The sequence below is a fragment of the Tachyglossus aculeatus genome, chromosome 8 (genome assembly GCF_015852505.1).
Source record: "Tachyglossus aculeatus isolate mTacAcu1 chromosome 8, mTacAcu1.pri, whole genome shotgun sequence".
Classification (NCBI taxonomy): Eukaryota; Metazoa; Chordata; class Mammalia; order Monotremata; family Tachyglossidae; genus Tachyglossus; species Tachyglossus aculeatus.
In genome coordinates, this window is record NC_052073.1 from 18,588,151 (window position 1) to 18,610,349 (window position 22,199).

At 44.1% G+C, this 22,199-nt stretch overlaps 1 protein-coding gene across 1 annotated transcript in view; it reads left to right on the top strand.

Annotated features, from left to right (window-relative positions):
* The first annotated feature begins 106 nt into the window (after positions 1 to 106).
* SS18L1 (SS18L1 subunit of BAF chromatin remodeling complex) overlaps positions 107 to 22,199 on the top strand; it is a 45,387-nt gene continuing 23,294 nt past the window's right edge. The window contains exons 1-2 of the mRNA XM_038750437.1: positions 107 to 341; positions 18,327 to 18,403. Of these exons, the coding sequence (XP_038606365.1) occupies positions 273 to 341; positions 18,327 to 18,403 (146 nt within the window). The 5' untranslated portion in view covers positions 107 to 272. The remainder of the gene's footprint in view (positions 342 to 18,326; positions 18,404 to 22,199) is intronic.

Consider the following 22,199-nt stretch of genomic DNA (forward strand, 5'->3'; position numbering starts at 1 on the left):
CCCGCCGGAGACGGGGGGGGTCCCAGCGCCTCTCCCGGGCTCTCCCCGCTCTCCGAGGCCGCCGGGGAACGCCCAACCCCCCTCTCGTCCCTCGGCGTGGACTCGTCCCCGCGCTCGGAGGGCCGGGGAAAGCTCCCGCTGGCGCGGGGGGGGGGCCGCGCGAATGGACTGACCCATCCCCCGCCCGCGGGGGAGGCCGCCCACTGGAAGGGCAGAGGAGCCGGATAATTATAAACCCGGATGATTAAAAATTGACATCGGCGGAGGCGACCATGTCCGTGGCCTTCGCGTCTGCCCGTCCTCGAGGCAAAGGGGAAGTCACCCAGCAAACTATCCAGAAGGTAAGCCCAAGGGGGTTCCCTGCCCATCAATCATCCATCCATCCATCCGTCAATCAATCCTATTTATTGAGCGCTTCCTGGGCCCTACGCCCCCCTCCCCGACCCCCCAGCGGGCAGTTAGTAAGCGCTTACTATGCGCCAAGCGCTGTTCTGATGGCTGGGGAGGTCGCAAGATAATAATTAATAAATGCCGTTAATTATTATTAAGACTGTGACCCCCCCCCACGTGGGGCGGCCTGATGATCCCAGCGCATGGAACAGTGCCTGGCGCATAGTAAGCGCTTAATAAATGCCGTTGTTATTATTATTAAGACTGCGAGCCCCCCGGGGGGCGGCCTGATGATCCCAGCGCTTGGAACAGTGCTTTGCACATAGTAAGCGCTTAATAAATGCCATTATTATTATTACTAAGACTGTGAGCCCCCCGTGGGGCGGCCTGATGATCCCAGCGCTTGGAACAGTGCTTTGCACATAGTAGGCGCTTAATAAATGCCGTTATTATTATTATTAAGACTGTGAGCCCCCCGTGGGGCGGCCTGATGATCCCAGCGCTTGGAACAGTGCTTTGCACATAGTAGGCGCTTAATAAATGCCGTTATTATTATTATTAAGACTGTGAGCCCCCCGGGGGGAGGCCTTGTGACCTCCCCAGCTTAATAATGGTATTTATTAAGCGCTTACTATGTGCAAAGCACTGTTCTAATGGCTGGGGAGGTCACAAGATAATAATTAATAAATGCCGTTATTATGATTATTGAGACTGTGAGCCCCCCGTGGGGCGGCCTGATGATCCCAGCGCTTGGAACAGTGCTTTGCACGTAGTAGGCGCTTAATAAATGCCGTTATTATTATTATTAAGACTGTGAGCCCCCCGTGGGGCGGCCTGATGATCCCAGCGCATGGAACAGTGCCTGGCGCATAGTAAGGGCTTAATAAATGCCGTTATTATTATTATTAAGACTGTGAGCCCCCCCGGGGAGCGGCCTGATGATCCCAGCGCTTGGAACAGTGCTTTGCACATAGTAGGCGCTTAATAAATGCCGTTATTATTATTATTAAGACTGTGAGCCCCCCGTGGGGAGGCCTTGTGACCTCCCCAGCTTAATAATGGTATTTATTAAGCGCTTACTATGTGCAAAGCACTGTTCTAATGGCTGGGGAGGTCGCAAGATAATAATTAATAAATGCCGTTAATTATTATTAAGACTGTGACCCCCCCCACGTGGGGCGGCCTGATGATCCCAGCGCATGGAACAGTGCCTGGCGCATAGTAAGCGCTTAATAAATGCCGTTGTTATTATTATTAAGACTGCGAGCCCCCCGGGGGGCGGCCTGATGATCCCAGCGCTTGGAACAGGGCTTTGCACATAGTAGGCGCTTAATAAATGCCGTTATTATTAAGACTGTGAGCCCCCCGTGGGGCGGCCTGATGATCCCAGCGCATGGAACAGGGCTTTGCACGTAGTAAGCGCTTAATAAATGCCGTTATTATTATTATTAAGACTGTGAGCCCCCCGTGGGGCGGCCTGATGATCCCAGCGCTTGGAACAGTGCTTTGCACGTAGTAGGCGCTTAATAAATGCCGTTATTATTATTATTAAGACTGTGAGCCCCCCGGGGGGAGGCCTTGTGACCTCCCCAGCTTAATAATGGTATTTATTAAGCGCTTACTATGTGCAAAGCACTGTTCTAATGGCTGGGGAGGTCACAAGATAATAATTAATAAATGCCGTTATTATTATTATTGAGACTGTGAGCCCCCCGTGGGGCGGCCTGATGATCCCAGCGCTTGGAACAGTGCTTTGCACATAGTAAGCGCTTAATAAATGCCGTTATTATTGTTATTAGGACTGTGAGCCCCCCGTGGGGCGGCCTGATGATCCCAGCGCTTGGAACAGTGCTTTGCACATAGTAGGCGCTTAATAAATGCCGTTATTATTATTATTAAGACTGTGAGCCCCCCGTGGGGCGGCCTGATGATCCCAGCGCTTGGAACAGTGCTTTGCACGTAGTAGGCGCTTAATAAATGCCGTTATTATTATTATTAAGACTGCGAGCCCCCCGTGGGGAGGCCTTGTGACCTCCCCAGCTTAATAATGGTATTTATTAAGCGCTTACTATGTGCAAAGCACTGTTCTAATGGCTGGGGAGGTCACAAGATAATAATTAATAAATGCCGTTATTATTATTATTGAGACTGTGAGCCCCCCGTGGGGCGGCCTGATGATCCCAGCGCTTGGAACAGTGCTTTGCACATAGTAGGCGCTTAATAAATGCCGTTATTATTATTATTAAGACTGTGAGCCCCCCGTGGGGCGGCCTGATGATCCCAGCGCTTGGAACAGTGCTTTGCACATAGTAGGCGCTTAATAAATGCCGTTATTATTATTACTAAGACTGTGAGCCCCCCGTGGGGCGGCCTGATGATCCCAGCGCTTGGAACAGTGCTTTGCACATAGTAGGCGCTTAATAAATGCCGTTATTATTATTATTAAGACTGTGAGCCCCCCGTGGGGCGGCCTGATGATCCCAGCGCTTGGAACCGTGCTTTGCACATAGTAGGCGCTTAATAAATGCCGTTATTATTATTATTAAGACTGTGAGCCCCCCGTGGGGAGGCCTTGTGACCTCCCCAGCTTAATAATGGTATTTATTAAGCGCTTACTATGTGCAAAGCACTGTTCTAATGGCTGGGGAGGTCACAAGATAATAATTAATAAATGCCGTTATTATTATTATTGAGACTGTGAGCCCCCCGTGGGGCGGCCTGATGATCCCAGCGCTTGGAACAGTGCTTTGCACATAGTAGGCGCTTAATAAATGCCGTTATTATTATTATTAAGACTGTGAGCCCCCCGTGGGGCGGCCTGATGATCCCAGCGCTTGGAACAGTGCTTTGCACATAGTAGGCGCTTAATAAATGCCGTTATTATTATTACTAAGACTGTGAGCCCCCCGTGGGGCGGCCTGATGATCCCAGCGCTTGGAACAGTGCTTTGCACATAGTAGGCGCTTAATAAATGCCGTTATTATTATTATTAAGACTGTGAGCCCCCCGTGGGGCGGCCTGATGATCCCAGCGCTTGGAACCGTGCTTTGCACATAGTAGGCGCTTAATAAATGCCGTTATTATTATTATTAAGACTGTGAGCCCCCCGTGGGGAGGCCTTGTGACCTCCCCAGCTTAATAATGGTATTTATTAAGCGCTTACTATGTGCAAAGCACTGTTCTAATGGCTGGGGAGGTCACAAGATAATAATTAATAAATGCCGTTATTATTATTATTGAGACTGTGAGCCCCCCGTGGGGCGGCCTGATGATCCCAGCGCTTGGAACAGTGCTTTGCACATAGTAGGCGCTTAATAAATGCCGTTATTATTATTATTAAGACTGTGAGCCCCCTGTGGGGCGGCCTGATGATCCCAGCGCATGGAACAGTGCTTTGCACGTAGTAAGCGCTTAATAAATGCCGTTATTATTATTATTAAGACTGTGAACCCCCCGTGGGGCGGCCTGATGATCCCAGCGCATGGAACAGTGCTTTGCACTTAGTAGGCGCTTAATAAATGCCGTTATTATTATTATTAAGACTGTGAGCCCCCCCGTGGGGCGGCCTGATGATCCCAGCGCATGGAACGGTGCCTGGCGCATAGTAAGCGCTCAATAAATGCCGTTATTATTATTAAGACTGGCCGTGGGGCGGCCTTGTGACCTCACTAGCTTAATAATGGTATTTATTAAGCGCTTACTATGTGCAAAGCACTGTTCTAATGGCTGGGGAGGTCACACGATAATAATTAATAAATGCCATTAATTATTATTGGGACTGTGAGCCCGCCGTGGGGAGGCCTTGTGACCTCCCCAGCTTAATAATGGTATTTATTAAGCGCTTACTACGTGCAAAGCGCTGTTCTAATGGTTGGGGAGGTCACAAGATAATAATTAATAAATGCCGTTAATTATTATTAAGACTGTGAGCCCCCCGTGGGGCGGCCTGATGAACCCAGCGCATGGAACAGTGCCTGGCGCATAGTAAGCGCTTAATAAATGCCGTTATTATTATTAAGACTGGCCGTGGGGCGGCCTTGTGACCTCCACAGCTTAATAATGGTATTTATTAAGCGCTTACTATGTGCAAAGCACTGTTCTAATGGTTGGGGAGGTCACAAGATAATAATTAATAAATGCCATTAATTATTATTAAGACTGTGAGCCCCCCGTGGGGCGGCCTGATGATCCCAGCGCATGGAACAGTGCCTGGCGCATAGTAAGCGCTTAATAAATGCCGTTATTATTATTAAGACTGGCCGTGGGGCGGCCTTGTGACCTCCCCAGCTTAATAATGGTATTTATTAAGCGCTTACTACGTGCAAAGCGCTGTTCTAATGGCTGGGGAGGTCACACGATAATAATTAATAAATGCCGTTAATTATTATTGGGACTGTGAGCCCCCCATGGGGCGGCCTGATGATCCCAGCGCATGGAACGGTGCCTGGCGCATAGTAAGCGCTTAATAAATGCCGTTGTTATTATTATTAAGACTGTGAGCCCCCCGTGGGGAGGCCTTGTGACCTCCCCAGCTTAATAATGGTATTTATTAAGCGCTTACTACGTGCAAAGCACTGTTCTAAGCGCTGGGAAGGTCACAAGATGAGCAGGCCGCCCCACCGGGGGGCTCACAGTCTTAATAGTGGCATTTATTAAGCGCTTACTATGTGCAAAGCACTGTTCTAAGCGCTGGGGAGGTCACAAGATGATCAGGCCGCCCCACGGGGGGCTCACAGTCTTAATAATAATTAACGGCATTTATTAAGCGCTTACTATGTGCAAAGCCCTGTTCCAAGCGCTGGGATAATCAGGCCCCCCACGGGGGGCTCACAGTCTTAATAATAATAGTGGCATTTATTAATCGCTTACTATGTGCAAAGCACTGTTGTAATGGCTGGAGAGGTCACACAATAATCAGGCCGCCCCACGGGGGGCTCACAGTCTTAATAATGGAATTTATTAAGCGCTTACTATGTGCAAAGCACTGTTCTAATGGCTGGGGAGGTCACAAGATGATCAGGCCGCCCCACGGGGGGCTCACAGTCTTAATAATAATAATAATGGCATTTATTAAGCGCTTACTATGTGTAAAGCACTGTTCCAAGTGCTGGGATGATCAGGCCGCCCCACGGGGGGCTCACAGTCTTAATAATAATAGTGGCATTTATTAATCGCTTACTATGTGCAAAGCACTGTTGTAATGGCTGGAGAGGTCACACGATAATCAGGCCGCCCCACGGGGGGCTCACAGTCTTAATAATGGAATTTATTAAGCGCTTACTATGTGCCAAGCACTGTTCTAATGGCTGGGGAGGTCACAAGATGATCAGGCCGCCCCACGGGGGGTTCACAGTCTTAATAATAATAATAATGGCATTTATTAAGCGCTTACTATGTGTAAAGCACTGTTCCAAGTGCTGGGATGATCAGGCCGCCCCACGGGGGGCTCACAGTCTTAATAATAATAGTGGCATTTATTAATCGCGTACTATGTGCAAAGCACTGTTGTAATGGCTGGAGAGGTCACACGATAATCAGGCCGCCCCACGGGGGGCTCACAGTCTTAATAATGGTATTTATTAAGCGCTGACTATGTGCAAAGCACGGTTCCAAACGCTGGGGAGGTCACAAGATAATCAGGCTGCCCCACAGGGGGCTCACAGTCTTAATAATAATAGTGGCATTTATTAAGCGCTTACTATGTGCAAAGCACTGTTCTAATGGCTGGGGAGGTCACAAGATAATCAGGCCGCCCCACGGGGGGCTCACAGTCTTAATAATAATAATGGCATTTATTAAGCCCCTGTATATATGTATGTACATATTTATTACTCTATTTATTTATCTTATACATATCTATTCTATTTTAGTTTGTCAGTATGTTTGGTTTTGTTCTCTGTCTCCCCCTTCTAGACTGTGAGCCCGCTGTTGGGTAGGGACTGTCTGTGTTGCCGACTTGTACTTCCCAAGCGCTTAGTACACTGCTCTGCACACAGTAAGCGCTCAATAAATACGATTGATTGATTGACTGATTGATTAAGCGCTTACTATGTGCAAAGCACTGTACCAAGCGCTGGGGAGGTCACAAGATAATCAGGCCGCCCCACGGGGGGCTCACAGTCTTAGTAATAATAACAGCATTTATTAAGCGCTTACTATGTGCAAAGCCCTGTTCCAAGTGCTGGGATAATCAGGCCACCCCACGGGGGGCTCACAGTCTTAATAATAGTGGCATTTATTAAGCGCTTACTGTGTGCCAAGCACTGTTCCAAGCGCCGGGGAGGTCACCAGATAATCAGGCTGCCCCACGGGGGGCTCACAGTCTTAATAATGGCATTTATTAAGCGCTTACTATGTGCAAAGCACTGTTCCAAGCGCTGGGGAGGTCACAAGATAATCAGGCCGCCCCACGGGGGGCTCACAGTCTTAATAATAATAATGATGGCATTTATTAAGCGCTTACTATGTGCAAAGCACTGTTCGAATGGCTGGGGAGGTCACAAGATAATCAGGCTGCCCCACGGGGGGCTCACAGTCTTAATCCCCATTTTACAGATGAGGGAACAAGCGCCTTGTGGGCGGGAAATTGGGTCTGTTTAGTGTGTAGTGTGTGCTCTGCACACAGTAAGCGCTCAATAAATAGAAATGAATGAAGGAATGAGTTATTGCACCCCGGCCACCCCGTGGCTTTCCAGCTTTTAGACTGTGAGCCCCTTTCAGACTGTGAGCCCACTGTTGGGTAGGGACTGTCTCTATATGTTGCCAGTTTGTACTTCCCAAGCGCTTAGTACAGTGCTCTGCACATAGTAAGCGCTCAATAAATACGATTGATGATGATGATGATGAGGCTGTTTGCTTTTACCCCCACGGGTTTTGGGCTGGGCTCGGAACCTGGCACAATTTAGGTCTTCAGCGAGCCCTGTTCCTAGGAGTGCTGAAAAGACCTCAAATCAGATCTTTCGCACTAGCATTTGGAAGCCTGTCTTCCACTCCCCAGTTCTAACCCCCTTGCGTCCCCCTAAAATGCCGTATCAATCAATCAATCATATTTATTGAGCGCAGAGCACTGTACTAAGCGCTTGGGAAGTACAAGTTGGCAACATATAGAGACAGTCCCTACCCAACAGTGGGCCTATCCCCTACTTGCTCCCAAACTCAAAGTAAAAACTTGGCACCGAGGGTGGCAATGGCCCCGGAATGAGACCAGAACCATTTTCAGGGTGACTCAGGTTCACTTCCAGTCTGGTTCAGTGCTCAGAAAACATGTAACGGAGCTCATACTGGGCCCGCCACAATGTGGGTCTGTCCAGGCCTCTGTATTTCTGGTGTGTGAGTTTCCAACAGATGCTCAACTCCCTCACTCACACATATTTATTATTGCCTACTTTTCCCTTTTCCCCACCGTTCAATGGGCTTCCCGTCTACTGACGCTTTGTCATTGCTGACACTTTTCATCCTCCTCCACTTTGCCGGTGCTTTTTATGTAGCACCAAAGATGAAGGATAAGCCCGCGAGAGGCCAGAAGGGAATGAAGGAGGGAAAGAAGAGACCCAAGAAGGGGTAGTGGAACTGGTAGTACTAGTCCCTTGCCATTATTATCATTATTATTATTATTATTATTGGCATCGGGCTGCATAGTGGGCACAGGTGTCTTGAGAGAGGGGTGAAGTCTTCCTTTTGCCCCTTTGGTTTGTAATGAAGCTGGCCACTATTGCACTCTATTAAAAACTGGTATCACAGCTCAGGAGCTATGTGCGCTTTTGCATTTATAGATAGGTAGTTTGATAAATCTGGCAGGGTCTGTATGGGTGGGCTGTTGCTACTGTTATTTCTTGGTGAAGAATAAAGCTTCCTGAGCCAGTTGCCAAATTTGTTTTCAAGCTCCGAACGGATCTTTCCCTTTAAAAAATTGGGAATGTGGTCTTAAAGTCAGAATTTGCCCAGTGCTGTCAAGCTGATGATGTATGAATGATGCAGTCGTGTATTTGGGAGATTTATTCCCAGTTGGGTGTCGTGGTTGGGTTTTTGCTGCTTATTTTGGTGCGTTGCTTTTTTAATGTTCGTACAAGTAGGAGGGGCTTTTTTTTTTCCGGATCAGGATTTCTAGGCAGGGAACCAGTATAGGGGTGCATTTTGAAAGTTGCGGTTATTTTGCAGAAAATCAAATAACTGTACAGACCCTTTCTCCCAGAGGTAACCCGTAAATAGTGAGGGGGTGGAGATGTCAGTACAGAGCTGCCCGATTCATTGATCTATTTCACTTAAACCCTCCTCGTAATTCCTTCAGAAGCAACTTGTATTCTGCGTTTTTCCTCCCCTGTCACCGCAGGGTTGTGGTGGTGTGTGGAAGGGGTTACAATCAAACAGACAAAATGTATTCGAGGGAAGGAATAGGTTTTAGTCTGTGGGTAAATTATAATGGCGAACACAAGAAGGTGTCGCGTTAAGAGAGCAATCAAGGAGCCGCTCATCAACATTTCTTAGAGCTGAGCCATCTTCTCAGCTAACTTACGTTTTCAAGGGGAATGAATCTTCTCATAACTGTGAACCAAATAGCGAAGGATTCAAAGGCATGAAATTTAGAGGACAAACGGCAACTCTGTCTTGTAATCGCTCCCCCATTGTGTCATGGGGCTGCAACGCGTGGGGTGATTATGTTAGACCACGTATTTCTTAAGGTGTTGAAATATTGAGCCAAGAATAATGTTTTAAGTAATGGATTTTTAAATTTCTTTAAAATAGTGACTTTAGAATTTAGACTTTAGGATTCAGTAGTAGGTGATTATAAACAGCGTCATTGGACGTACGTAGTTTACTCATAATTTTACCATAAATTTTTTATGTTACATTTTCAAACTAAAAAAAAATGGCTGGTATAAAGGCCTTTCCTAAGGACTGATTACAGCATTTATGCCTGGAATTAAAATTTAAATGGAATTTTAAATACCCATTCGGCATCGTGCCGCCTCTGTGTCTTAAAAATAGTTTTTCTCAAGTGCGTTTAAAAAATTGTAATTGCCACAGAAATAAATATTCAGAAGAAAGCTAATATTGCTAATCATTCTTTTTTTAATTTCAAGTAAAATATACCTTTGGGTTTTTACATTTTATCTAAATATGTGGATTTCAATCTCAATTTGTATAGAATCTCATCATCCTCTAGAGAATTTATCCCATATTCTTTTAGTACAAGTCACCGTATGAGGCAAGTGAGGGATGTACAGGACTGTACATCTCCCGAGAAGCTTTTTGAGTAATAGGGGAGACGAGACACTCACTTCTAACTGTTCTAAGAAGGTGTGAGAAAGCCACAGTGATGGAGAGCCTTGAAACCAATGGCCAGGAATTTTTGCATTAGGCACGGTTGGTTCTGAGGTGTCATTGGATGTTTTCGACAAGGGGAATGGATGATAAGCTCTGGCATTTAGGGAAGATTTTTGGGGAGCCACTGTATATATGTAGGGTAGTCTGAAGAAGGGAGAGAGGTTGGAAGTGGATAGGCTAGGTAAAGTGCTGATTGAATAATTCAACCAGGAGGTGATTGAGGGGTGGCGTAAGGAAGGTGAATTTGGAACCGTACTGCCATTATCAGTGTTGGCCAGTGATTTATGTGGTTAAAAATACATTATTTGGTAAATTGTTTTTAATATAAAGCATGTTACTTACTATAATATATTTCTATGATTTGCTATGCAAATTGGGGTTATTTAATAACCTGTGGCATGAAATGCTATGGTATCAAAAGTTCTTTAGTGAAATTCTAAAATTAAATCATTTGTGTTTAAGAAGCAGTTGTGGCCTAGTGGAAAGAGAACGTACCGGGGAGTCAGAAGACCCGAGTTCTAATCCTGGCTCCTCCACTTGTCTATTGTGTGATTTTAGGCCAGTCACTTAACTTCTCTGTGCCTCAGTTACCTCACCTACAAAATGGGGATTAAGGCTGTGAGCCCTATGTGGGGCAAGGGACTGTGTCCAACCCGATTATCCTTCTAGACTGTGAGCCCACTGTTGGGTAGGGACTGTCTCTATATGTTGCCAACTTGTACTTCCCAAGTGCTTAGTACAGTGTGCTGCACACAGTAAGCTCTCAATAAATACGATTGATTGATTGTATCTACCTCAGTGCTTAGTACAGTGCCTGATTCATAGCATCTAACAAATAACTTTAAAAATAAAAGCAGGAATTTGGTGTGAATTCAAAGCAAGTCAAAAGAGTGAAACGTTTACTAGAAGAGTTTTGGAAATTCATACGACAACTTGGAAATGTCTTTAAATTGATCATCACCGAGGTTTTTCTTGGAATTTTTTGTTAAAATTGAAAATTGAATCCTACACAATACTGGAATGCAGTTGACAGCCACAGTACAACCAGATCGTGATCCTCCAAAGTGTAACAGTATTATGAATGATTATATTGTGGGGTTCATTGTCCCGTAGACTGACCTGCAATTAAGTTAGGTTCCACTCCAGGGCCAGCCCCGACTTGATGGCCGAATCCTATAAGTGAGTAAAATCTACACTTTAAGTTCTTATCGCCAGCCCACCATGCCGCCTCCTCTTCCTAGTGGTTTTCCTCATACCCCTGAACTCAGCTCCCTCCTCCAGTGTATCTTCAGTCTCCCTCTGTTCCATCCCCACTCTCCAGAGTTTTTTTCTGAGTTTGCAATTTATAACTACATCTGTTACTGCAGCCACCTCCACTCACACCATCACATTCTTTGCCCATCCCAATTTCCACTGCTAGGGCTTGGGTGGAGAGGCGGGAATGGCATTTCATCAGCCTTTTCATTGGTCTCCCTGCCTCCAGACTCTCCCTCCTCCAGTCCGTTCTTCACTCTGCTGCCCAGATCGTTTTTCGAAAACCTTTTGCACGCTGCTCGAAAACCTTCAGTTTGCCCACTCCACTCCACATCAAGAAGAATTACTGGACCGTTGGCTTTAAGACCCTCAGCCAGCTTTTTTTCTTCAGCTTATCCTCTCTCTTCTCCCATCGTATCCCAACTCACATTCTTCCTTACTTTCATTCTCGCATACTCTGTGTGCCTCGTTCTTTTCTCTGCCCTATTTGATCTATTGCTCACACCCTCATTCCTACCTGGAACTCTCTCTCCCTTCCCAGCCAACAGACCATTGCCCTGCCCATTTTTGAGCCCTTCTGAAATCACATCTCCTCCAGGAGGCCTTCCTTGATTGATTTCTATTCCTCCAACTTCCACTTGAGCCCATCTGCTCTACCTAAGCACTGATGACCATATCTTTCCTTGTACCCTTCAAATACTAGTCTGATCAATCAATCATCATCATCATCATCAATCGTATTTATTGAGCGCTTACTATGTGCAGAGCACTGTACTAAGCTCTTGGGAAGTACAAATTGGCAACATATAGAGACAGTCCCTACCCAACAGTGGGCTCACAGTATTTGTTGAGCACTTAACTATGTGCGAAGCACTAAGTGCATGGGAGAGTACAATATAATGGAGTTGGTAGACATGTTCCCTTCCCACAACGAGCTTGCAGTTGTAGCTGTGAGAGACATCTTGAGCACTTCTGCCTGACCTTTCAGGGTCCTAACATGAAAGCAGTCATTGTTATTAATCCAGATTCATGTTGAGTTTCCACTAAGCCTTGCCCTCCTACTTAGTGGGTGCCACATCCTAAATTAGGAGTACCGTGGTGACTTGGACAAAAAAAAAACCCTCAAAAAACCTACCAAAGGCTACCCAATGTTCTGTATGGATGTAGTTGGTCCTAGGAAACTAGGACGAAGCTGAGTCAGCACATATTACTACCGAAAAATGGATCTAAGAAGGCTGCTCAAAAAGCCTCAACTGGCTTGATTTAATAGTGGCAGAAATCCACAGCTTGGTAAGGCAGCATGTGTTCTCTTCAGCAGTAGGTGGATAGTCAAATAGAGCCTTCTATAAATGGTCTTCTTAGAAGGTCACACCACACATGCTGTAGAGGTCAGACTAGGGAAAGGAGAAAGAGCTTGGTTTTAAGTAGGTCAGAGGAATACTCCTTCGCTGGGAAGCAGAAAAGGGCCCGGGAGAGGAAGGAATATTACCTAACCATGCTGGTCAGTGACTGAGAGGAGCAGCATGGCCTAGCGGAAAGAGCCAGGGCTTGGTAGTCAGAGGACCTGGGTTCTAATTCCAACTCCGTCACTCATCTGTCACGCGTACCTAGGCAAGTCACTTCGCATCTATTTGTTTCTGTTTCCTCGTCTGTAAAATGGGCAATCAATCCCTGTTCTCCTTCATACTCAGACTTGCTGGCCCATGTGTATGATATGAGTACCTTGCATCTACCCCAGAGCCTAGACCAGTGCTTGACCCATAGTAAGTGCTTACCAAATACCACAATTTTTATTATTAAGACTTACCTATTGAGCATCCTGCCTACATGGTTAGGCTCTCACTGCCCATGGGGTCGTGTTTGTGTTCTAAAGACATTTATATTTTCTGCACATCTTTCGGTGCAGAGAACTGACTGTGGATAGCTCCCCAGCAAGCAGGAGCACCAAGCCCTCTGACGGTGGGGAGGTGAGGCAAAGGTGGAGCCTCCCTCCCTTAGCTTTCTGGCCACTTTGGGGGCGATTCTCCATTCCCAAAATGGGCATTTGTGTCTAACCTTTGTTTCCTGTCTTTTACTCAGCTTTCTCTCCCTGATAAACATACCTTCAGTTCCATGATTATTTAACTTTCTCAAGGTGTGGAACCTTGTCAAAGGCTTCGGGAAAATATAAGCACATCTTTGTTCACTGGTTCACCTCTTGCCACATGCTTAGTGACCCCCTTCAATCAATCATACGATCAGTGGTATTTATTGAGCATTTACTCCATGAGGAGCATTGTACTAAGCACTTGGAAGAGTACAATTCAACAGTGTTGGGCATGTTGTTCCCTACTCCCTTTTGGAGAATTCCAACGGACAAATGAAGCATAGTTTCCCTTAAAGAACGCCCCCCCACCCCCTCCGCCGCCCCGCCAGGTTTTGGTTTTCTAAATGCTCAATGATTAATGGTAACCGAACTGCTTTAGGCAGGAATTTTACAGTTCCTTCCCGCCACCTAAAACGCTTTCAGCTGGGCGGCGGAGCGGGGACCCCATCAGCCAAGATGACTGCTGCCCAGAGGAAATAGCAGGGAAGCCGAGGAGTAGAGGTCATACCTCTTCTTCAACTCCTTGTCCTTATTGGCCACTTAGTGGCCACCACGATGGGAGCGGTTCCGTTCTGTGCCAGAAACCTCGGGCGCCTGCCGCAGAGCCAACGGAAGCTTTGCCACCACATTTCCAGGGGTGCCCACTGCCTCTCAGGAGCTCTGCTGCTACCATCTGGAGAGAAGAGAGTCATTCATTCATTCAATCGTATTTATTGAGCGCTTACTGCGTGCAGAGCACTGTACTAAGCGCTTGGGAAGTACAAGTTGGCAACATATAGAGACGGTCCCTACCCAACAGTGGGCTCACAGTCTAGAAGGGGGAGACAGAGAACAAAACAAAACATATTAACAAAATAAAATAAATAGAATAAATATATACAAATGGGGCTGACCTGTCCTGTCCAGTCCTGTCCTGTCCTGGCCAGTGGCACCAGGAATCCTGCCGGGATGGGCCTAGTCATTTTTTTGATAATGCTGGGGGGTGGGGAGTGGCAGAAGCAAGGCCTTCTGTCCCCACACTAATCCCTACCACCTCCTTTCTCCCCTTCTTCCCTCTCCTCATTCTCCTTTCATCATCATCAATTGTATTTATTGAGCACTTACTGTGTGCAGAGCACTGTACTAAGCGCTTGGGAAGTACAAGTTGGCAACATATAGACACAGTCCCTACCCAACAGTGGGCTCACAGTCTAAAAGCTCTCCTTTCCCATTTCCCTTTTCACATCGTCTTCTACACTCACCCCTTTCCCCCTATTTTCTCTTCCAACTATTGCCTTAGAATTTCCCAAGCACTTAGTAACTTGCAGTAAATACCAATGGTTGATCAATTTCTCCCTCTCCCTTTCTTTGTCCCCCTCCCTTTTGTGTGCTGTCTCCCTCCTCCTCTCTCTGCCTTCCCCCCCTCACTTCCCATCCCCTCCCTAGCATACCTAGTTTTCTGGTTACGTATAACTGATTCTAAACTTAGTTATGGTATTATTTTAGATGTGCGACTCACTGGCCTGTAATTCCCAGGATCACTCCTGGCTGTCTTATAGACTGTAGTGTGTTGGCAATCTGTCGTCCTCCCATTCAGCACGCATACAGGACACTGGGAATCCTGCAGTCTCCCTCCTAAATTCCTTCAAGACTCTTAGGTGGCTACCATCTGGTCCAGGTGATTCAAATATTGGAAATACTGACAGTATTTATTCCCAATTTAACTGCACACCCACTTCTGTCACTTTCCCGAACTTGGACAACTGTGCGTTCCAGAGATGCAAAGTGATATTTGTGATGTCACTCAGGGAAGTCACAATCTTATTTGAGTGAATTCTAACTGGGTTATTCATAGCAAATTCATTCAGTCATATTTGTTAAGTGTTTATTGTGTGCAGAGCACTGTAATAAATACCTGGGAAAGTACAATACAACAATAGTGACAGTGTTGTTCGGTTAATAATGAGAAGAAGAGGTCATAGGCGCTGATCAAACAAAGCACAGTCTTTGTGCAATTAAACTGTCTTGGAATTGTGTTGCACTATTCTGCAGATAAAACAGAATGCTTGAATACCCTACCATATTGTAATCCTACAATAAAATGTTGTATTATAACCAGTTCCTATTTATTGAACACAGAGTGCATACAGAGTGCTTGACATTATACCAGATGCTCTTTGAAATGGTCTTTTTTAGATTCCTAGAGAACACGGAGAGATTTAAGAATATTTTTTCCTCCTTTGATCTATGTCTTGAATTTTAATCCCATACTCCAGTCCATATGGGAAGAGTAGTAAATTATGTAGCAAAGAGAAATGTCCTTTGGGGAATTGGAGAGGAGAGAGATGGGAAATTTGTAAAAACTCATTTTGGGGGTAAAACCTGAGGTTTAACTTTTATCATTTAGAAACATTTTACAATTAGAAATATCACTGTCGATTTAGCGTTCTTGTTCGTTTTCGTCAGAAATCATCAAGGATGTGGGAAAGGACACGCCACAAATGGTCTAGCAAACAAAGAAACAGTTGCAATTCCAAAAGGTTGCCTGAAGATGAAATTATTTCAGAAGAAGGAAAAGAATACTAAGGTGGAGATGCGACTTGTCTGTTTAAGCAGTGAGCAGTTCTTTTATTATTTCCCGGTGACCTTTTGTATTCTACAATGCAACACATTTGGTACAAGCAAGGTTATCGCTGAGAATTAAGCCCTACCCTCATAAATCATAGTCTTCTCTCTTCTAGGACAAATTTTATTGGTGTTTAGTTATTCAGCGCTTACTCCTTTTACTTTCCTTATCTTTTGAAGAAGATACTCCAAAGCATAAGAGCATATTGAGAGAAGCACTGTCCTGTGGATTCGGATTCAGCTTAGCCAGTAATGCAGATTTCAAACTGTGCTCTCTCAAGTGAAATAGGCTCCACATGTTAGCTTTTAAAGCATGTAGAATATCAAACTAGAGCTGAGTAGGCTAAAATAGAGTGTAGGTATGGGCAGGGGGAAGTGAGGCTTCCATTATTATTTGAAATCAAGTAAAAATCTGGTTTAAATCTGGAGTTTTATATTAGCTTTTTTCTGATTCACAGACAACAACTTGCATGATATTGTGAAAGAAATGTTATTCCTTTCTGGTGTTTGCAAATGACTACCAAAGACTCATCATCACAGTCCCCTTTGGCATGCATAGCAATGCCAAAGCGATTTGACCTAATTTCGGGTATCAGGAACCAGAACCAGCAACAGTCCAAAATTTATATCTGAATCTTGAGTTTGAGACGAATCCTCCATATTAGAACGGGAATGAGGACGTGACAGCATTCTTTGAATAGATCGGGAGTATTTTAGGTTGAAGTGTGAATACATTTGATCAGGTAACTGTCTTTTCCCAATATTTCAGAAATTAATTTCAGATTGGATATGTTAAGGGTCAGCGAATATTTTTGTTTTAATGAACTTCAGCACATAATGGACTCAGTTCTCCTGTACCATGGGGATTATTGCGTTCTTGCAGAATCCTGCGTGAGACAAATTGTGGATGTAAAGCTCACCTCATGTCTGGTATCAGACATGGGCACAGGGCTTTCCAGACAGATGCGCATTTTGGGAAGAAGATTCCCGTCCCATCCAAAACTCAGAGTAAAAACACATGGTCGGGCACCCGTCCCAAAGTCAGAGTGAAAACACGCGGTCTGGCAAAATTGAGTGTGTCTTTTTTAAAACTTTTAGAAATCCAAACCTCAACTTTTAATTAAAACAGCTCCATCTGGTGGCGTTTTGCCCATTCTGAGATGCGACCAACAATTTGGAAACAGTTGGAATTGTGATGTTTTAATAACTATAGCCTCAAAAGTTAAGGATTAAGGACGATAAAACCTGTGGTTTTGCATGGGTTTTTTTTTGAAGGCCGGAGATTTGAAGGACATCAAATGTCCCCTAGACCGTAAGCTCGTTGTGGACAGGGAATGTGTCTCCCAACTCTGTTGTATTGTACTTTTCATTCATTCAGTCATACTTATTGAGCACTTACTGTGTGCAGAGCACGCGCTTAGTACAGTGCTCTGCACACAGTACGACTTCAGTAAATGCCTTCGATTGATTGTGTCCCAACCCTTCGAATTTCCGCCCCGAGTTTTCCCCCAAGTTCAAAACAAAGCGTCACAACTCCTGATTCTGTCCATTGTTAGGAGACTTTGAGAATCATCAGATGTAGGACTTTCCAAAGTGTATGATAGGTAGGGATGGCCTTGTTATTTGCAATAGATGTTTATTGGTTCACATGAGAGGTTTGCAAGGTTTTAAATGAAGGATTTGAATGTTAGTCATTATTGCCTAAAGAAAAATAGGAATTGAAGGAAATGAATCTGGAGCTGAAGAACTTGGCAATGCAATTAAAGTACTTTAACATTGTATCCTGGCTTGAAGTTTCCCCTTTGCAGAGATTATTCCATGTGCGTCGGTTGTCTTCCAGATAGCAAAACTCCACTAGTTGCTAGATTTCAGTGATGAAACTGAGAAACAGCATGGCCTAGTGGATAGAGTACAGGCCTGGGAGTGAGAAGGTCCTGGGTTCTAATCCCGGCTCTGTCACTTGTCTACTGTGTGACCTCGGGCAGGCCACTTCACTTCTCTGTGCTTGTTACCTCGTCAGTAAAATGGGGATAAAGATTGTAAGCCTAATGCAGGACAGGGACTCTGTCCAACCCAATTTGCTTGTATTCACCCCAGCGCTTAGTACAGTGCCTTGCATGTAGTAAGTGCTTAACAAATACCACAGTTACTATTATTATTATTTGATGTTTCATGGATCTCCGGAGATTGAAAGTGTTACATATATGTAAAGTATAAAAAATAAAGAAAAATAGTTTGGTACCTTTTGTATATTTGAAGTATTTTACTTAACCACCTAGTACAGTGCTGTCTGCACACAGTAAGAGCTCAATAAATTCAATTGAATGAATTTCCCCATTTGAATGCTTTCTTTGACTCTTTAATCAGTCTGAGGAAAGGGTGAGTTTTATAAGAATATGTTCTGGTCCTGAATTAGTCTTGCTATTCTACACAATCAAAGAAAGAAGATAACTTCACAAACCTTGTCTTGAGAAGAATTGCCCAAATATGGTTTTTTTTATAAGTGTATATGCCAAACTGCATCGCTATAAAATAATTTGTGAATCTGTGGTTTTTTCAATCAGCAAAGGGAAAAAAGCACTGTTAATATCCTAGGAGTGGAAACAGAAACTGATATTTGCGTCAAATCCTAACAGTGTTCTATGTACTCTACTTTGTCTTTATTCAGATGCTAGATGAAAATCATCACCTAATACAGTGTATTATGGACTACCAGAGTAAGGGTAAAACAGCAGAATGTACTCAGTAAGTAGAATTTACTTTTGAGTTGTTGTTGTTATTACAATATTGCATTAACTATTACCATAGCAAGACTTTACATGGTCATGTCCCTGGAAAGCACTGTCTTGTGATGTAGCATCTATTGATTATTGAGTCAGGGAAACTTGAAAGGTGGAAATCTCAAAATCTCAGATTCTTCATAATAATCAAACATGATTTCTGGCCAGCACTAACAGTACAATACTTTAAATATAGGGAGAAGGGCGGTGGTTGGGGGCATTCTGTTACCTTCTCTATTACCTATTTGTTTCTCCCTTCCCATAGCCATCCCATAGATACAGTGGGGCCTAGGGGAAAGAACACAGACCTGGGAATCGGAGGATTCGGGTTCTAATCCTAAATCTGCTACTTGCCTGCTCTGTGTCCTTGGACAAGTCACTGAACCTCTCTGTGGCTCAGTTTCCTCATCTGTAAAATAGGGATTCAATGCCATTTCTGCTTCCTACTTGTTGAGACTGTGAACCTCGTGTGGGACAGGGACTGATTATCTTGTAGCTACCCCAGGGCCTAGTTCAGCGTTTGGCTCATAGTAGGTACTGAATAAGTACCCTAATTGTTATTATTGCCACCGCCTTGGTCTTCTTTTGATTTTCTCTTTTCCTGGCCTTCTCTCTCTTCCTCTTGGATGCCCTGCAGATGTGCTCTGAATACTGAGCCGCTGGGAAGTGGGCAGTGGATAGGACAGACCACTGGCAAATTAGCATTGCTCTTTAGTATTCTTAATTCTTCAATAATTTTCCTTCCACTTTATTTCAGGTTTTTTGCTCTCTTGTTCATTCAATCGTATTTATTGAGCGCTTACTGTGTGCAGAGCACTCTACCAAGCGCTTGGGAAGTCCAAGTGGGCAACATATAGAGACAGTCCCTACCCAACAGTGGGCTCACAGCCTAGAAGGGGGAGACAGACAACAAAACAAAACATGTGGACAGGTGTCAAGTCATCAGAATAAACAGAAATAAAGCTAGATGCACGTCATTAACAAAATAAATAGAATAGTAAATATGTACAAGTAACACAAATAGGGTAATAAATCTGCACAAACATATATACAGGTGCTGTGGGGAGGGGAAGGAGGTAGGGCGGGGGGATGGGGAGGAGGAGAGGGAAAAGAGGGCTCAGTCTGGGAAGGCTTCTTGGAGGAGGTGAGTTCTCAGTAGGGCTTTGAAGGGAGGAAGAGAGATAGTTTGGTGGATGGACAGAGGGAGGGCATTCCAGGCCCGGGGGAGGACGTGGGCCGGGGGTCGACCGCGGGACAAGCGAGAATGGGGTACAGTGAGGAGGCTAGCGGCAGAGGAGCGGAGGGTGCGGGCTGGGCTGTACCTGAGCTTTTATGGTCAGAGTGGGCTCACATTAAACCTTTGAAGCACTTACTGAAAAAGTAGCTGATGTTTTGCTTTCCCTCTGTGTCTTTTCCCAAAATTAAGCTTTCACTGACTGTAGTATAAACTTAGCTGTCCAACTGCCTGGGTACAACATTTACTTTAGGGGTTTTTGAGAGAGACAGGTAAATAATGTCTTCATGAGTGTTGATCTGCTGAAGTTGTGCTATGTAAGGATTTTATGTTGTATTCCTTCATTCCGGTCCAACTTATCTAGGAAAATGGTGTTAGGGTATTTGGGAATATTAAATATGTGTTGCTATATTAAATATACTCTAAAAATTAACCAATGTAATTTTTGCCCAGGTATTCTTGGGGCAGAAGAAATCTTATTTTGGGCTGCTAATTTTGAGGTGGTTTGAGCTGAAAGGATTGTGAACGATAAATACATTAGCTAAACATCAGTTGAAAGGAGGCCTGTTGAAAACTAGTAAAGAACCGAGCCATTTAAAAATGTGACTGGGTAAAATGATACCTCCATCAAGAGTCATGGTTTCCTATGAGGTTAAGAATGAATATAAAGAGAGTCTCCCACTCTAACATTCTTTTAGCACTTTTTCACACTAAAACTCTATTTTTACAGAACAGTAAGAGTGCTAAAGGAGAGTCCTTGAATGCGTCCCAGGTCTACCTCACCGGAATTTACCCATAACATGCTTTTCTTTAATCCAACCCTGGAAATACTTATTTCAGTGCTCGGTACAGAGTAAGTGCTCAACAAAGAACATTGATTAAGAGCAGATTTAGCAGGCTGCCCCAAATCAGCACATTAGAGAACATGAGGATTTTACTATTTCGATAAAAACAAGTATAATAAGCAGATATCTCACCATGATTGGAAATTCTATATTGGGAAAATAAGTTTTTCTAAACTATCCTTTTTACCTTCGTAAGGATGTTAATCTTCCTGCATTGTCAAAGCCTTGTTAATTTGATTCACATGCCTTTGAGACCATACTCAAGATATGTCTTAGAAAATGAAATTAATATTAAATAATCACTGGCTTTTGTAATGAATATTCATATTTTAAAATAATTTCCTATTTCAGGCTCAGAACATTTGATTCAGTGCTGAAGTCCTGGAAAAATTGACAGAGGTGCATATTTCTAAACATTTGCATAGTGAGTTGCAGAGCCTCAAACTACAGTTATTCAGATGATAAACTATGAAGATTAATGATATTCAAAACAAACAACATGAAATAACAATGAAATTTTAAAATAAGTTAGACTTTATTGGGAAATCCACATGTGGATAATTCACAGACAGCTCCAAATGCATTCAACTTTACTGGAACTGGTCTAAGATTGCTACTTATCAGCCTTTGATATGAGTCAGGGAACAGCTAGAAGGATGACTGCTTTGATTTTAAAAAGGCTAATATCCTTCTCTGGAGATATAAGTACAATATTTCTGCCTCCAAGAATTCACTTAGAAGAGGTTTGAATCCCTTCAAATGGCCAGAAAATTTCAGTAGTGAAAAACTTCGGTTAGTGCTCTTAATTAGTTGTATGAAAATCTGTAGGGCAAAAAAGCATTGAATGACGTATTGTTTCCCATAATAAATACTGTAAAGCATGTTATTTTGCAATCCCCAAATTGATCAAAATGATATAAACGTGTTAAAGGCGATTTTAAAAGGCAATATACTCACTATCAACTTACATAATCAAGTAGCAAATCTGTACCAATCATATAAGATTAGGAATTTAAACCATTAAATGGGAACTTGTACTCTGAAAAAGAAAAAGCATAATTTTCTATAAGTCCTATTTATTGAGCACTTACTGTGTGCAGAGGCACTGTACTAAGTGTTTGGGAGAGTAAAATTTAGCGGAGTTGGTAGACACATTTCCTGCCCACAACAAGCTTCCAGTCCAGAGCGTTATTACCTTCACGGTTGACCCTGCCTAATGAAGAACTGTGCATGAATCCATTTATGCTCACCTGAATCCAAACACTTTAGCACACCTAATTTTACTGCCAGGTTTAAGCTCTTATGATGCTTTTTCCTTTGCACTAACAACAGTAGGTTGGGTAACAGTCCTTGAGGTCATGATGAACTGTCCTGGATCAGATAATCAATTAATGGTATTTATCGAGTACTTACGGTGTGCAAAGCATTGTGCTAAGCGCTTGGAAGAGTTCAAAACAACAAAGTTGGTATACGTTACCTACCCACCAGGAGCTTTCGGTCTAGAGGGGGAAAGAGACACTAAAATAAATTATGGCTATTTAGATATATGCTGTGGGACTGAGGGTGGGGTGAGTATCAACTGCTTAAATGGTACAGATCCAAGAGCATAGATGGCACAGAAGGGAGAGGGAGTAGAGGAAATGAGGGCTTAGTTGGGGTAAGGCTGCTTGGAGGAGATGCAG